Raw genomic sequence first — 17,371 nt, 5'->3', positions numbered from 1 at the left:
CAATTTTCTGAACAGAAGTGGGAAAAAATAAAAGTCATAAAAGTGAAGTCACATATGACTTTTTCCCACAAACTACTTTCACATGTCTTTGAATGATGGTTCCATGTCATCTGGTCTCAGTGCTCTGCTCCAGCAGTGGCAAGTGGTACAGGTAGATTGAGAGAGAATGATTCTAGTTTTTAGTTTTTATTTTCATGATACCTAATGATTTTCCAGCCTGGAAGCCTTCCTCGCTTACCTCTGTTTTTCAGTGGAGGCAGTGTAGGGTGCAGGTCTTTATTACATTCGTTCCTTTCTGTGCAGCATTCAATTGATCTTCTTTGATGAGGAATGGGAGTGTCCTATAATTGAACCCAAACAGCTATTAGTGAGTTTTTTCTGAATTTCAAAGTCACATCATCTAAAACTTTAAAAATTTCACTATTTAGAGAACTAATTTAAAATTCTAATAATTTCACTCAAACACCTTAAATATGTTCTCTTCTATAAGCTAATTTATTTCAAGTTACCATGTATTATCTTACTGCAACTTCTGCATTTCAACAAAATTACTACTACATTTCTAATAACTAGTGTGCATTGTATAAACTGAGGAAGAAGGTTTGGATTAATGCAACAAGCTAAATTGGATTTTGAAGATACTCTAATGGGACACTAAGAAAGTAGTTAACCGCAAAAATAAAAATAATATTTGATTTCAAAATGAAGGAAGAATTGGTCCAATGGAAAATTTCAGTTATCTAAATTACAATCACGTGTCACTTAAAGACAGGGGTACGTTGTGAGAAATGTGTTATGAGGTGATTTTGTCATAGTGAGAAGATTACAGAGTACACTTGCACAAACCCAGATGGTACAGCCAACTACACACATAGGCTATAAGATGAAGCCTATTGTTTCTAGGGTAAAAATCCATACAGCATGTCACTGAACTTAATACTGTAGGCAATTAAGGCACAATAGTATCCATCTGTGTATCTAAACATAGAAAAGGTACAGTCAAAATATGGTGCTGTCATATTATGGGACCACCATCCACTGTCATCATACATACCACCTGTTGCTGATGTTTTTGTGCAGCACGTGACTATACTAAAAATGGGCTGGCCAAGAAAAAGAATGGTTTTATCTTGCTTGAAACTTGTTGGAAATCTAGCCAATGAAAGGTTACAGAATCAAGTTATCTTCCTTACCCGACACTGAAAATCTGAGCCTTCTAGTCCTAGGCATCCAGAAGTGACGACAGGCATCCCAGAGTCATCTTCTTCTATCATCGTGAAACAATATCCGTCTGTGCTGAAGATCAAACAGGCAAAGTGAGAAACAGAATGTGTGTGTGAGAGTCGGTGTGTGTGTATATCTAGGGAAAAAGGAAATAAGTGATGTGTATCATTTGTTTTATTCCAACAAGGAGAACGTCAATGATCTGTTAAGACAATCCAAAAGCTTCCTTTTATGAAAATGGATTTAATAAAGATAAAAATATTTTGTAACATCTCCTCTGTCCAGAAACTTGTGAGAAAGAAGGATCTAACATTTCCGTATAACATACATCATTAATTACCATGAACAACCATAGATACCAATTACTGAACACTTATTTTGGCCCTCCACAGATATTACTTTTCCAGACAAATCCAGGTAGCACTACTGTTGCTTTCTATATGAGGACACTGAGGCTCAGAGGGCTTGAGTAACTTTCAAAGGTCTTACAGTTAGTGACAAGGAGTGCAAGGGTGTCAATCCAGGCAGGTGACTGTTTATCCTGTTCTACTTGTTCTGAGACAGTGAAATACACTTATTTCTTATTAAAGCACAAAAACTAAAGACAGGTAGGAGTTAGGATCAGCATAGCATAACTGAGATTCTTACATTTAGTACCTCTGCTTCTGGGATATCCTGTCATATGAAGAAATTAAGCTTTGTTGTAAGATGTATGGGCTTCATTTGGGGGTGGAGGAAAGATGGGCAACAGAAAGAAGGGATCTTGATAAGATAGTGGAAAGAAAATTTTAAATTCTGTATGGTTTTCCAGATTAAAAATAGTTTTCACTTATTCTACATCATTTAATCCTCTCAACAATAAGAAAAATAAAGTATTATTATGCCCATTTTACATTGAGGAAATTAAAATTATAAAAGGGTAGCAAACGTGTACAAGGTCACAGAACCAACAGTTACAGAACTGGGCCTTGAATCAAGGGCCTCTCACTTCACCATGTGTTTTCTGCTATGCCCTTTAGGACTAAAATAAAAAACAAATCTGTTATATATAGAACTGTTTGTAAACAGACATTGATATCTTCACAAGTTTGTGAAGACTCTCAATATAACTCATATGCCAGCACTGAATGTTTTAAGAAATAAAGTGCTAAACTATATTTCCATCCTTTTCTCATACATATGCATGCTCAGCGTCCAAGACAGATATGGCAATGTAATCTTGAAAGGTCATGGGAATAAAGCTCTGAGAATGGTATTAGCCATGATTTGTGGGTTTGTCTATTCTGTCTTAGTGGTAGCAGCATGCTGCTATATGTTAGCCCTTCAGTTATTATCAACACCCTCAGAATTGTTTACTTGTTTTATAAGCCTCAAGTGATCCAAAATACTTCACTTAATAAGAGCCAGCACAACAAAATTCAAACATACTAATAATGAATGGCTAAAAAGGACCAATGATAAATCCTTCTCTTAGACCAAGGTCAAAAAGCATGAATATTGTTGTGGAAGAAAGATTGTCTCTGAACGGCCCATGCCTTGAACTCTTTGGGCCTTTTTAACCAGTTTACTGAAATTGCTATAAAAACGTAAAACATGTAAACACCGAATGAAATAATTAAAATATCTGTTCCTTAGAAATTTACTTTAAAAATATGAACAAGTAACACCTGTGACTTTTTTATTCTTTTCCGTCATATTTAGACTACATGTATAACTTATATTTCTCATCAAAATCAAAATTCAAAAATTATCAGAAATCACAGTCATTCTAATTTTATGATATCACGAAGGTATAGGGGCTAGAGAAGTATCCTAAATTAAATCTAAAGACTAATTTCTCCTTATCATGGGTTCTTCTTACTCAAAATATGAGTAAATAGAAATGTACTTTTAGACAACTTTTAAGAATCAAAAAAAAAAGGCAAAGAAAAAGCTGGTAAAGCTATTGTCAAGTTACTGCTACAATGTCCTAGGAAATATAAAGAAACATCAGAGAGAGTAAATTCAAGCTTTAAAAATACCCCTTGTCTACAAAGAGAGAGGAGCTAAACATATAAAGAGGGGAAAGGGAGGGAGACCCTGAGAAAATAGTCCATGTCTCATAAGCCATAAATTCACAAAGGAATCAAATATTTAGTTGGAAGACAAGAAAGGAGGTGAGAGAGCATTTCAATGGCATATTAGCTGCCACAAAGCAAATTAATTTCTATGCTTCCCACTGCCATTGCTCTCCAGCAAGGAACATCAACCGGAAACTAGCACTACAATTACAGAAGTTCAAGAATTACTTGAAAACTTTCAACCCTAAAGCAAGTACAAATGGAAACAAAGCTATGTTCCCCAGTCAAAGCTAATCAATTTTGCCCACTCTAAGAGATGGCTACAGGCTGTCACAATTAACTCCTATCATTGGCCTATGTGAACATTCTGCTGCCTGGTTGCCATGTTCAAGCTTAGTTTTGTATATAGATTGTTACCCTCATTCCCAGAGTATTGAAAATGATAAAAAGGTAAGATGAAGAATCACAAAGGAAATAAAAGTGGAAATAATTTTAAACAAAATTGAAAGTAAGTGAGATATATACATGAACATAGGATGAATCATGGAACTTTAGTAATGATTATGAATGAAATAAAACGACAATTGATGTAACATTTCAAAAATGCTGTCCCTGTGTTATAGACAAAGAAAAGTGATAGCAAAATGAAACAGTAGTTGGGTGCACAAGCTATTCAGTCATCAGTGCTAATTGCCTCTTGACATAATGTTAACTCATGAAAAAGCAAAGCACGGGAGAATTTAAAGACTGCATGAAGTCAAAGCAGTTATAATACAAGTCTTGTTTTGCTTGAAGAGGATTCAGGGAAAGAAGAAAAATAATATGATAAGGAAAGAAAAAGAAAACAGAAACAATTTTGTTCCAATTCTTGGATGATTATACAGGTTCCAGGCTCCTTAAGTTTTCCAAATATTCCAAAAGTAAAGGACAGTCTACAAGGAACATCTAGAAAAATCATGAGGCATTTAACTGCCTCAAGATATTTTCAGTGTGCCCAGGTGAACATACACTTGCAAGAAAGGTGTCTACCTGTTTTAAAGCTTCAAGGGACCAAGCAATACTCTTTTTAGGTAGATATGCATTCAGAGAATAGATGCATTTATTATGGTCAAAAATTTATTTCATTTATTATGGTTAAAATAGATTTATAACACAGTCTTCTGGAACCCAACTCATTCATTAGTTGTTGTAGAATGGTTAGAAACCAATTTTATAAGATGTCTAAAACTGCATTGACCGCATCTTTATTTAACATGAGTACAGTGTTTACAAGGGTTACCCAAACTTTGGTCTCTTTAATTCTACTCTTCCACTAAGATCTTATGTATCTTTATTGTAAACCCCAGTGTTGTTCATATAGCCACCACAGTTGAGAAGAGACTCTTGTATAACTTTTCCTCTAACAGTTTAGATCTTTATAAAGATTCATTTAACTGTAAAACAATTTTTTAAAGTATTAGTTAAAAAGAGTTTATCTGCTCTGTTCAATCAAGTGATAGGAAATTTGAATGCATTATATTTATATGATGGGTATCTGCTCAGTTGCATCTGGCTGGAAAGATTAACAGTTTTTCTACAACAACTCTTAAATTTCTTTTGAATTTCTTTTACATTTTAGTCAGAATTGATTTTTAAAGGTTAACTGATTTTAGGTCATCCGTAAACAAGTTCTTAAGAACACCTTGTCTTCTAAAATATCTATTTCACACTCAAGGGAATAAAGTCAGTTTTCAGTTTTTGTCACAGGTAAATGCAAAGATACACATGACTTTTAGAATTACCATTTAAATGGTGCAGCTTTTTAGTCCATTAACTAAAATAGCTGAAAGCTGCTCACAGCTTTGTTAACAGTGGTATGTTTTACACTTATCAAGCATACTATGACTCGAGCAGAGTTGGGTGCTGAGTATGCAAGGGTGCATTTTGAGGAACTCATAATCTATGAAGACCACCAATCCTGGAAAAGAGAAAAGTCATTCAACTTCCAGGAACAGGGAGACATCATAAGCTACCTAAAGTGTTTTCTACCGATTGTGAAGTAATCGAAGAAGAATGCTGAGTAGTGGTAATTATCAAAGTAATACAATCCTACTTTTTTTCCCCTATCATCTTAGATGATGGATTCCCATAGCGGTAGAGGGAATATAGCATGAAATACATGTGGGTCTACTTTCCCCTTCCCTGGCTTTCCTTCTGAGGGGTCACAGTATTGGCAGAAGGTGAAGTTACAACATTAATGACAAAGTACCAATGTGAGAGATGCCCCTTTTATTTTATCCTCAAGATCATGTAACTATCAGATATCCTTCCCTGATACCCTTACCAAATGATTTAGCATTTTGTTTATTTTTTTCTATGAGGTGCATGATTTGTTGAAATTGTCTCAGTTTTTACATTCAACCAGCATTAGTATAATTTCACCCAATGCAGACCCTCACCACATCTCACCTCGATGGCTCTGAGGGCCTTCCTGCAGAACTTCCTCTCTCCTCTCCTGACTCCAACCCATTCCATACAGCAGGCCTGATAAATCTCACATTTTTTGTCTCTGCTCAAAAATCTTCAATAGTTCTCTCTGTATAATTTTAAAGTGCCCTGCACAATCACTTTCTATTAACTCCAACAACAAACTGGGACCATCTAACATTCTCACTGATGACTCACGAGAGGCACAAAAGGAGAGTTCTTCCTTATAAAAGCCTCCATAGGTGAATTTAAATTTCAGCCTCTAACAACTGAATTAGAAGTTCTCATGAAGAACCCACCATTCCCTTAGGTGCAATGGTTTGAAATCAACATCTTCTGCCGGAAAAAAATAATTATATAGATCAATATTTAAATGGCCTGGGCAACAGTGGAAAAAATAAAACCCTGGATGGTTTATAATGACATTCAGAATGCAAGGTAAAATGTGCAAACAAACTGGAACAATGCACACTTAAATCCTCTGAGACCTTAGGTCAGGAGCACCTGTTTGAAAACACACCACCACACTCAGCAAGAGGTTTAAAACCTGCGTTAACACAAGCTTTGTTAAAAGGCTCAGAGCCCCTACGCTTTTCTTTCTTCCCCCTGAGACTCTTCAGGATATAGAGTTGGAGGCTTATCTAATTCCTCATTTAAGCAGTCTGGTGTCATTTGCACATCCTTTGCACAAACATTCCATTTGATTTATTATATCTGTAAACCCTGAAAACTCCCCAGCCAGGAGAATTCTTGGTAAGAAACCAGTAAGATAAGTAAAGAAGTATTAAAGATTGTCTTTGAAGAAAACAGTCAAAAGTAATTTTTTTAAATGCTTAACATTCGTGAGGAAGTGGAGGGACTTGAGAGAGGTGGTGAGATAGAGACAAATATGTGTTTACAGACCACATCAAGTAAAACAAGGAATGATATGCAAAGCCAGATTCGATTATATAGAAAAAAAAATACATAAACAAGGCTGAGATAACACTTGCTAGGACAGGAAAATGAAACAGAACATTGGCATGTTGAAAGCCACATAAGAAGAGTTACTCAAGGAAACTACAGCACTCAAGGTATGCAGTGATGGTCTGTCATCCTAGGAGAAGAATCTGAAAATGGAACTGGATGGATTACAACGCAAAGTGACACATGGAAAGATATTTAGAAAACAGACGCTATCTCGAGGGAGACAGGACAATGGCCTTACCCCTTACTTTCAAATATAGATATGAAAAAGGCTCTATTACTGTATTCAGTCATGCTGTGTTTGTACTACATCCTTTAATGTGAATGTCATGATCAATGGAAATGGCATGGATTTTGGAAGCAGCTGTATCTGCACCTGACAGAGATCAAGCCAAAAATGACTTAGGCCTTGGTGAAGGCTGGTAGAGTAACTGATGGTACTGAAAAGAAGTTTACAAGCCTCTAAAACCTTGCACATGTCCTCTAAATTAGCACGTGGAATTTCAGGTTCTCTTGTAAGTACAATTGATTCTTGCCTCCTTTTGGATTATTCTCTCCAGCTAGGTGGAAGTGATAATGAAGATGAAACTTACCACAACACTCAGTTTGACTAAGATCTGGGTGGTACAAGGCCTCAGGCCAGAAAATTTGGACCAGCCCTTTTCTAAGGTACACGTTAGAAAATACAACCTTATCCTTTACACCGTTTTACCTGGAAGGGTAACACTTAGTGCAGTATCACTCAAGGTGTGTTTCCCTGCAGGTCAGCAAACTGCTTGCTACTGATCTGTGAAGGTGTGAATTTAAAAATGAAAACTTGTATAGCAATCTAAAGGAACAAATTTATGTCTGTTGAAGGTAAATAATAGGCAATAAAAATGGAGCGTATATTTTGCAAGTATTTTAAAAATTAATTTTTCTAAGAATTTGTTTTATATTATACTGTAGCAAATCATCAGTATACAATTTATTGTGGAGGGAAAATTATCTTTCACTAGAGATAGCTTGAGAAGTACCGATTTGGAGGTGGAGAGTAGAGTGTGCTTACAGGAATGGAAGTAGAAAGTCCTGAATTTATATAGGTCTTAGGACAAAGAAACAAATGTAGCCCCTGTGATTCACATATGACTGATCTTAGCTCACAGGAAGATTCAACTGGAATCAATACTTCATTAGGAAAATACATATGCCTTTTACTCAAGAGTGTATGTTTGCTTCTTTGAAAACCAATGCCAGAACTGGCTGCTGGCCAAGAATTCAGGACTTTGGAGTCCTGGCCACAATTTTTCTATCATATTATCATGACTATGGAAAATTACTTAACTTTTTAGAGCCTCGGAATTCTCACCTAGCAAACTAGACACTGCAAACTAGACACTGCTACATTCTTTATCAGATTGTTACAATGAATAAAGAAAGGTAAAAGTAAACATGCTAATATTCATAAAAAATTCAATAAATTTTAGTTTTCTGTTAACTTCTACAAAGTTAACCCACTGATGTTGACTGCAATGGTTTATCTGTGTTCTTTCGAAGGGTTCCATTTTTACTGTTGCTGTTTTTCTTTCTGTTGTATTTTTGTTTACTTTTTCTTTGCTATCATAAATGAAAGGTTGATAACCATATAATACATAACCCATTTTGATCTGACTTCCATCTCTACTACATTAAATATCTCTAAACTGCAGTTATCAGTGTCAATAAATCTGATTGCCATGTTTCAGTTCTTATCCTATTCTAACAGATCCAACATAGCTGACCTTACTACCTCTCTAAGTAAACTTGGCTTCAGTGACACCAGACTCACTGCTTTATTGTGAATTCTTTAGTATCTTGCAGACATCCCCTTTACCTAAGCATTAAATGTTTCATGGTCAAGTCATACTGTGGTAGATGGTTCTATTAATAATCCCAGTTCTTCATACTTTACCATGGACATTGCTTCCCCTTGACTGTGACCTTGATTTTGTCACTTGATTTGAAAAATTCAATGTCAGAGGACACAATATGAGCAGAAACTTTAAAAGATTACTCCTTCACACTCCTGAGAGAAACAATATGCCTTGAGTAGCTGCTGGTCCAAAATTAAAACAAGAAAAATGAAGAAATGTGCAGCAGGCCCAAACTCAAAAAGCAGCAAGAAGTGAAGCTCACCCAAACCAAACAGACTGCAGCACAGATACAGCCCCCTTATAAACCCCGAATGAAAAATAAATGTCTTTAATTATAAGCCATTGTGGTTTTGAGGTTATCTGTTTCACAGCAAACAGTGACTAATGCTCTGTGCACTTGGACCTCTCTCCTCAACCTCTTCTCTGAGTCCCAGATCCATATCCAACTGCATACTGATACCTCTACTCAGATATATCAAAAACCTCAAATGTATCATGTCCAGATTGGAACTCGGTTCTTTTCATCTGTCCTCTTTCATTAAAAGTCTATCCCATGCATTTAAATCTACATCCGGGAACTTGTAAAGGCTCTCTGGTTGTCCTCCTAGATGATATCTAATTCATAATCACACAACTCTACCTTCTAAATATTTCTCAAACAGATCCCATTAACTCCTACACCAGCACCACCCTAGCTCAAGATCATTTTCTTGCACATAAACTGATTTTACCCAATCCACTGTTCAATTTCCCTGACCTAACTATTCTTGAATTCACTTCTGTCTCCTTCTAATATATCCAATATTCTGCAGCAAAGAAACAAATCAGATCATGTCTACCCACAGCCACTCCTGTGCAAAACTCCCTTCACTTGCTTCCCAACACCCTTAGGAATAAGATCACATTCTCAATATCGCCCACCAGGTCACAGTCACTATACGACCTGTCTCCAGACACAGCTCCTACCACTGTACTCTACTGTTCCTATTCCCTGCTCCTACTCCCTGTACTCTAGAAAGAAACAGTTTCTTTTGAACATGCCGGGCTTCTTCCCACAACAGAATTTCCACTGCAGATACCCCTGACTGAATACTTTCTACCAAATCCACTTAGGATACCCAAATGGCTTATCAGGAAAATAGGACAAAATATTTGAAACCAGGTTATTTCTGGAAAATCCTGATCACCAGGACAATAGCTCAAATGACACACACAGATGTATTCTGAATACCACAGACTTAGACACAATAGTAAAATACCCCACACTACTTTGTTTCCTCCTGCTAATTTTCTTTCTTTCAAACATTTTTAAACTTTCCTGATACTTTTTCTATTTACTATAAAGAGGCAGTGTTTCCCTGGAAAAAACTGAGCTTTGGAATCATTTTACCTTGGCATAAAATTCAGTGGTCACAACTTTGTAGCACAAGGGTCAAACTACCAGACCTCTTCCAATCTGAAATTTCATTTGTCTAAAGGTGAGAATAAGTTGTTTTGCTGACTAAATGAGATATATATTTATGAATATACCCAGGTTTCCTCCCTGTGTTACTTAGTCAATATGTGTTTCTTGTGCTAAATATACTAGGTTCTTGGAAGACCCTGGTAAGCTTATACTTATATTAGATTTTGCTTCGTGGGAAACTTAAAAACTTTTTTAAAAAACTTCTCAGAAAGAAAAAAAAAAGCATTCGACCCAGCTTTGCATACCTTCTGGCTAATAAGCCTCAAATGATTGCCCAAATATTCTACCTGGGCTCTAAACCTAGCAGTCCACCTTCCTATTTCAGTCCACACCCCCTCTTGAAGCTTAAGGCACACTCTGCTTCTCTGACATTTTAACTCTTGAGGGCCATGCTCTTCCGAATAGCTGACCCACTTCTCTCTTGGCACACATTGGCTTCGTTAGGCTATAGCTCTTTGTTCACTGTTGACCTTACCGTAAGGAGTAAATGTAGCTATAGTGATCAGAGGAATGGATGGAGCTGCATAAACGCATGTAAGGAAGAAAAAGGCCAAACAGTCATTTCAAATGTCATAAAGTATCTATAAAAACATGATCACCGATTAAAGAGTATTTTCTAGAATTTGGAAAATGCCTTTCTTAGCAACTGGTGGAATCACATGAGCTCTACCACTGTACTGCTTCCCAGAGTCAGTTTATGAATTTTCCCAGCAGCTTAGGTGTTCTTTCTAAAATACAAACAACATCAGCATGATGAATGGTTGAAACAAACAAACAAACAGACAAACAGACAAAATCACATGCATATGACGGCCCCTGATGTTTAACTAATTGTGGCGACCAGGTCTTTTGAAAGAAAATCATTGGCATTTGCACCTTTACAAGGAGCCTGGGATCTGAGGTCTGTGTTCATGTGTATATGTGCTGTCTGGAGGGAGGAAAAATAATCTTAGAACATTGTTTCAGGATGAAACACAATTCAGTATTTCTCTAAAACAAGCACAGCTCTAAGAGTTTATGACAGTGTTAGGCACTGCTCTCTAAAATGTGTTCTTTGAAACACTAGCCTACAGTTGCAGAGTTGAAAAAGCGTGGCTTTTTGTTAAAGCTAGCTTTCAATCATTAATATCACCAACCTGCAAATATTGTTGACCGAGTCTTCTGGACAATGGTGGTGGCATTTACAACGCAAGATCTTTGGACGGGGGGTGGGGGCTGTACTCTCACCATCCTCTTTCTTGGTGCCCACGTTTAATTTTCCTGCACTTCGCAAAAGCATGTTATCAAGGAAGTTTGCTGAAAGAAGAAATAGTAAGAGTTAGGCATCTGTGGGGTAGGCTACCCCAGTCTTCTGTTCAATGGAAAACATGATATTGCATTCTAAAATGAAATATTCAAGATACTTAAAGATTTAAACAGAAAAGCAGACATTTTGGTATTTTGATTAAAATCATGTCTTTTACCCCAGTATATGCCTCATACAGAATAAAGAAAGACCCATATCCTTTCAGGATGGTCTTTTATGTATTAAATTGTTAACAGCTATATTTAATTGAGTGCAAGGAACTCAACGAGACATTATATAGACAACCTCTACTATATCTGGCAATTCTACGGGTAAATACTATCATCCCCATTTTTCAGATGAGAAAATTGAGATTCAAAGTTTAAGAGATCTGCACACAGCCAATAGACTATGGAGCCACAGCATTTAAACTCAAATTGTTTAAGCTTTAAAACTGTCTTTCTACCATATCACAGAGTTTCTCTACTTTAGGTATACTGTGTACTTTTTAAATAAATTATTAGAAATATTTAATCTGTAAAATTGGGTAAGAAGATAAAAACTTAGTTAACATCAAAACATATTTCAAAAGATACATCTTCCCCATCAGCATGGGGAAATGCAAAGTGCCTACCTATTACTGTAGTGATGTTTCTACCATCTTTGATAGAAGGCACCTTGGTAGACATGATCTCTCAGAAAGAGATGTTCTGGGTTCAACATTAGGCTTTACTATTTACTAAGTTAGCTGTCCTTAGATAACTTTATAAATAATCTTGTGACTCATTTTCTTATCCTTAAAATGGAGATAATTATAGACACCAAACCTCATGTCAACAGCTTAGAATATTTGTTACATAGAAGAGGACATGCATTCATTAATATCTATTTTGTTTCAGGCATTGTAGTAAGAGCTCTTATATATGCCATGTAACTGCATAAATTGTCACCGTGAGCAATTTTCAACTTAAAATCTCTCTCATAACACATTTAGCTTATCTATAGTGAAATCCAAGATCAACAAAAATATTTTAAAATTGCTGGGTTAAAAAAACTGAAATTCTAGGTCAGAAGTACAAGATATGCCACACATTTTTTATAGTTTTCAACCAAAAATGAATGTCTGCAGGTAATGGGTCCATCAGAGAATTAGAAGTTTATTTTTTTAAATCTGTGATAATTTTTCCTGACCTTCTGCATGTTAAACTAATTATTCAAATTCTTACAGAAAAAAAATAGTTGAAAAAGCAATAAAATATGTTGTCAATATATCAGAATTTCCTAAGATTAACTCTAATATTTCATTAAATTATTCAGATTTATACAAGATGTGCATCTAACTTTCTCAAACAGTTTCCTGTAAATTTTGTTCAGAAAAAAAAAAAATGTTGATTGCAGTGGGCACCTGTGCCACAGGAGAAGATTGTCATATACAGAATCCCACCCCGAGCCACAGCAATTTTGGTTCTGCAGGTCACAGGCGAGCCAGGAAATGTGCATATTCAACAAGATCTCATATAATTGTGAAAAAAATTACTTGTAGACTCCACTTAGAAAAACCCAACAGATTAAGCAAATATGTATTCCAACCACACAATTACTTCCAATACATGTTATTATTTCTATATAATAGTGTGCTCATCCTTAGGTTAAATTTCCAAATAAAGTGAAGTTAAATAGTTCACGTCACTGCCTTATCTTGAAAGCCATTTGTTCCAAGGTTGTCCACATGAGAGTGTAGCACCGCTTGGTACCCCAGAGTAGTGTGTGTAGGTGTACCTATATCTCACCTTCTCGTGGTAAGCTCCTTCTTTTTAAATCTGGTTCTCAATGTTACTGCCTTTAGGACCTGAGTCACCTCAGCAGACCAAGCAATAGAGTATTTAAAACTTATTACTTCCTGCTTTCTTTCACACCAGACCCTTTATTTTTGATGCTTTAAAACACAATAAAAATTCATTTATGATGCAAATGTCTACTAGCAAATAGGTATTGGGCGCCCTCCCATTTTCCAGGCACAGCCTGTGTAACTAGGATGAATTAAACATACACAGAACTTACCAGTTGGTGGGAAAAGCTGTTAAATGGAACACTGACACCAAATGGTCTAAAGTAGAAAAGAAAACATCCTCATGTGATTGGAAGTAAGATGCTATTTTCTAAGAAACATTTTAAGAGAAAATTCATGATTTTGTCACATTGTGAATTTATTTAAAGAGCGGTATAAAATTTGGCTAGAAGAAGGTTCTTTGCAATATTGCTTATAACAACCCATATTTACAACAGTAGAGGATTAGGTATATTTGTAAAATGGGATTCCTATATATCCATTAAAATGCTGATGTAGAAATATATTTACTGACAAGAAAGAATGTTATAGCATAATTTTTTGTTTTACTTACAGGGTATTCTAGTTATTAAATCCCACTCTCATAAGAGAAAAAGGGGCTAAGAAAATGAACCTACACTATGAAATCAAGGGAGAAGACACTAACAATAAAAGCCTGAAAAGTAGAAAGACAAGCAGTCACTTGTCTACAGAATCAAAATTGCTGTGGCTCGGGGTGGGATTCTGCATAAGACAATCTTCTCATATGCCACAGGTGCCCACTGCAATCAACATTTTTTTTTTGGACAAAATTTACAGGAAACTGTTTGAGAAAGTCAGATGCACATCTTGTATGAATTTTGAATAATCTAATGAAATAACAGAGTTAATAATTAGAGAGGAAACTCTGATATATTGAATTGATAACAAATCTACAAAAGCTGATTCTTAAGCCAAATGTGGGGAAAGGCTAAGAAGCAAAGCTTTACCGCTTAACCCCAAAAAGCTCCAGAAATGGTATCATAAAGTACTTCTAAAAGTAATTCTAAAAGGGGGAAGGGGATATTAAAACAGAAGGAGGCTGAAAATATATTTATAAGTACAGTAATTAGAACTTCAGATATCCTTTCCTGTTCCCTACAGGCTAGCAGTATTTCCTTCCTACCCCTGCAGGAGACAAGAAGGGTAAAAGTAATACACATATCACTGAGATGCCTTCTTTATTTTTCCATTTTACCATCGAAGCCAAGGACTGTAGGACAACAAGCACAGAAGAGGGCAGGAGTACCATCTTACTGCCAACTTTCAGTGAACATTCACACTGGATGGTGCCTCCTCCAGTTCACCTCCCCACATGGCTTCCAGAACTCAATGCAGCCTGGTATGCGCCTTCTTTACTGGGTAATTCGACCAGGTCAAGAACAAAGAGCATAAAGATAGTGATACTGTGAGTTTCTCAGTGAAACAGCCCTGCAATGTTATCCTACGTGAGGCCCACTGGTGACAACAGAACTTCCAGTCACTTCTTCTGTGATCCATTCTCATACACATGGGCCACTAATTCAGGGTAAACAGATATTTGAAAAAACCTCAAACATCAAAGACTGAGAATAAAACAAACACTACTTGGAAGAAGTAGATTATATTAAAGAAAATAAAGACTTTAAAAATTATTATTAATACCCTCATCTTACAAAAATATATTACATCATGAAACAAGAACACATTGCTCTAAAAAGAGAATAACAAGTAAAGAACTTTAAAAATATAATTGCATAAATGAAAATCCCAGCAGGTGAATTGAAAGATAAAGATTAGGAAATCTCCTACAACACAGTACAAAATACAAGGATGGAAAAGTTAAGTAACTTAGAGCATGAATCCAGATTCAACATCTGAACAATATTAGCTCTAGAAAGAAAGACTTGAGAAACCAGAGGGAAGAAAATCATCAAATAATCACGCACGGTTTTCATAATGAAAACTCATGAGTTTCTAATTTGAAAGAACCCATATAGCACCTGAGAACAGATCCACGCCATGTCACTGTAAAATCCTGTAACACTGGAGACAAAGAGACACCCTAATGTTTTTTATAAAGAGAGAAAAAGTGAGGGAGAGAAAGAGAGAAGAGATAAAAAATAAGTATGGCATTGAACTTTGTTCAGAAAACCTAGAAACTAGAATAAAATAGAACAATGCCTTCAAAAGTCTGAGGGAAAATTTTTCCATATCAGAAATAAATACCTGGGCAAATTAAGAGTGAGGGTAGGGGAAAAAAAGCATTTTAATATTTTCAGTCTCAAAAATTTACCTTCCATGTATCCTTCTCAGAAAGTTATTGGAGGAGATATTCCATCCAAAGTATAAACAAGAAAAATATCTTGGATATTTCATCCAAGGTATAAACAAGAAAAAAGATGGAATAGGTACCTGCTAATGGTAGGTCCTTCCCAAGAGAAGATGAAGCTTACCTCCAAGATAATGGTAAATGTGGCTAATAAGATGAGACATTGCATAGGACTTCAGGAGCAAGCAGGTCTCACTGAAGGCAGGTCAAAAAATGTTGGAAGAGAGAACTCTTAAGATGTAGAAATTAATAAGATGACATATATTTTAAATTACACTGGGAGTCTGGAAACGCATTTGTAATGAGCACAGGGGACTAAGGAACCAAATATTTAAACCAAATATTTACAGATGGGAGACTGGAATATGTACATATGTAGTGGAAGCAGGGATGGGAAAAAAGAAATAAATCCTCATCTTTGATAGTGGAAAGTCAAAGGTAATGCCTACAATTGAATAATAAAGAAGCAGTAGTACAGTATTTATTTAGAGATATAGAAGAAAATGCCAAAACAATGAAAAGAGGCACAGGTGTAGTTGCGACAGGGAAAGGAGAACTTGGGAGGATTTTTAAAAAAAAATAAATAAATCTGTTTATGTAAAAACAAACCTACTGTAGTGTGTGTGTGGGGGTGTGTGTGTGTGTGTGTGTGTGTGTGTGTGTGTGTGTGTGTGTTTGAAACAGAGAGAGATGTAGAGAAGGATTTATATCGCCATATAGGTACTGAAGAAATGCATGAGAATCCTGCATCTTTTAGAAAAATGTGATTATCTCTGTCAGGGAATACTGAATTTTGCATTATGAAATTTTCACAATCTACTTTCAAAGGGGCCATAATTCCTCTTTCTACATTCCTGTTTCTACATCTGCATGGATCTATGGAGTAGCAAATTAGGACAGATAATAGTTAGAGCTATTTAAATGCATTTACAAATTCCTTGTCCACTCAATCTAAGGAAGTATTAGTCACATATCCTGATGTGGAATAAAGCACATCAGTGAACAATGAGGAACTGGACATCAAAAGAGAATCCAGCCAAGAAGGAGCTTCTCTAGCTAAGCTTCGTGACAGGATTCCGCTCGGGACCAACGACTATGGCTTGGTAGTTAACACTAACTCCACTGATGTCTCACCATGTTTTCATGTGTTATGTTTACATGTGTGCTTAAATTGTTGGGAAATCTACAATCTACACAAGTCACAATATTACCAATCACCTGATAACTTTAAAATAATTGATGGCCGGGCGTGGTGGCTCATGCCTGTAATCCCAGCGCTTTGGGAGGCCGAGGCGGGCAGATCATGAGGTCAGGGGATCGAGACCATCCTAGCTAACACGGTGATACCCTGTCTCTACTAAAAATATAAAAAATTAGCCAGGTGTGGTGGTGGGCACCTGTAGACCCAGCTACTCAGTCTGAGGTAGGAGAATGGCGTGAAACTGGGAGGCGGAGCTTGCAGTGAGCCAAGATTGCTCCACTGCACTCCAGCCTGGGCGACAGAACGAGACTCCGTCTCAAAAATAAATAAACAAACAATTGATAATGTGTAGCTTAACAGATATAAGGCAAGGCGGAAGAGAAGCAGCAGCAGAATGAACCTGGTGAGACTCACCTTAAACGCTAAGAAAACTATGAGAAAGATGGTAAGATCTTCTTCATGTGTACTCCACGTTTGAGAAAAGGGCCAATGAGAAACTGGACTGTTTTATCTAACTTTATAATTATGCAAAGGTATTTATAAAAGGATCACTTTAATATCTAGTCATACTGAAGTTGTACAAAATCCAGTCTCACAGATACAAGCCAGGCATTTTGGATCATAAACAAAAGAG

The 17,371-nt window shown here is 36.3% G+C and overlaps 1 protein-coding gene across 14 annotated transcripts in view; it reads right to left on the bottom strand.

Moving 5' to 3' along the window:
• Positions 1-17,371, bottom strand: part of BMPR1B (bone morphogenetic protein receptor type 1B) — a 395,286-nt gene that overhangs the window by 39,818 nt on the left and 338,097 nt on the right. For 10 of the 14 annotated variants that reach the window (XM_078001799.1, XM_078001801.1, XM_078001802.1 and 7 more), the window contains 3 exon segments: positions 11,210-11,369; positions 1,194-1,296; positions 239-341 (listed from right to left, as the gene is read on the bottom strand). In XM_078001799.1, coding sequence (XP_077857925.1) covers positions 239-341; positions 1,194-1,296; positions 11,210-11,352 — 349 coding nt within the window. In that variant the 5' untranslated portion in view covers positions 11,353-11,369. 14 annotated transcript variants of the gene reach the window in all.

This window comes from Macaca mulatta, chromosome 5 (assembly GCF_049350105.2).
Source record: "Macaca mulatta isolate MMU2019108-1 chromosome 5, T2T-MMU8v2.0, whole genome shotgun sequence".
Classification (NCBI taxonomy): Eukaryota; Metazoa; Chordata; class Mammalia; order Primates; family Cercopithecidae; genus Macaca; species Macaca mulatta.
Note: the sequence above shows the minus strand (reverse complement) of the source record. Positions and strands in the feature narration are given on the sequence as shown.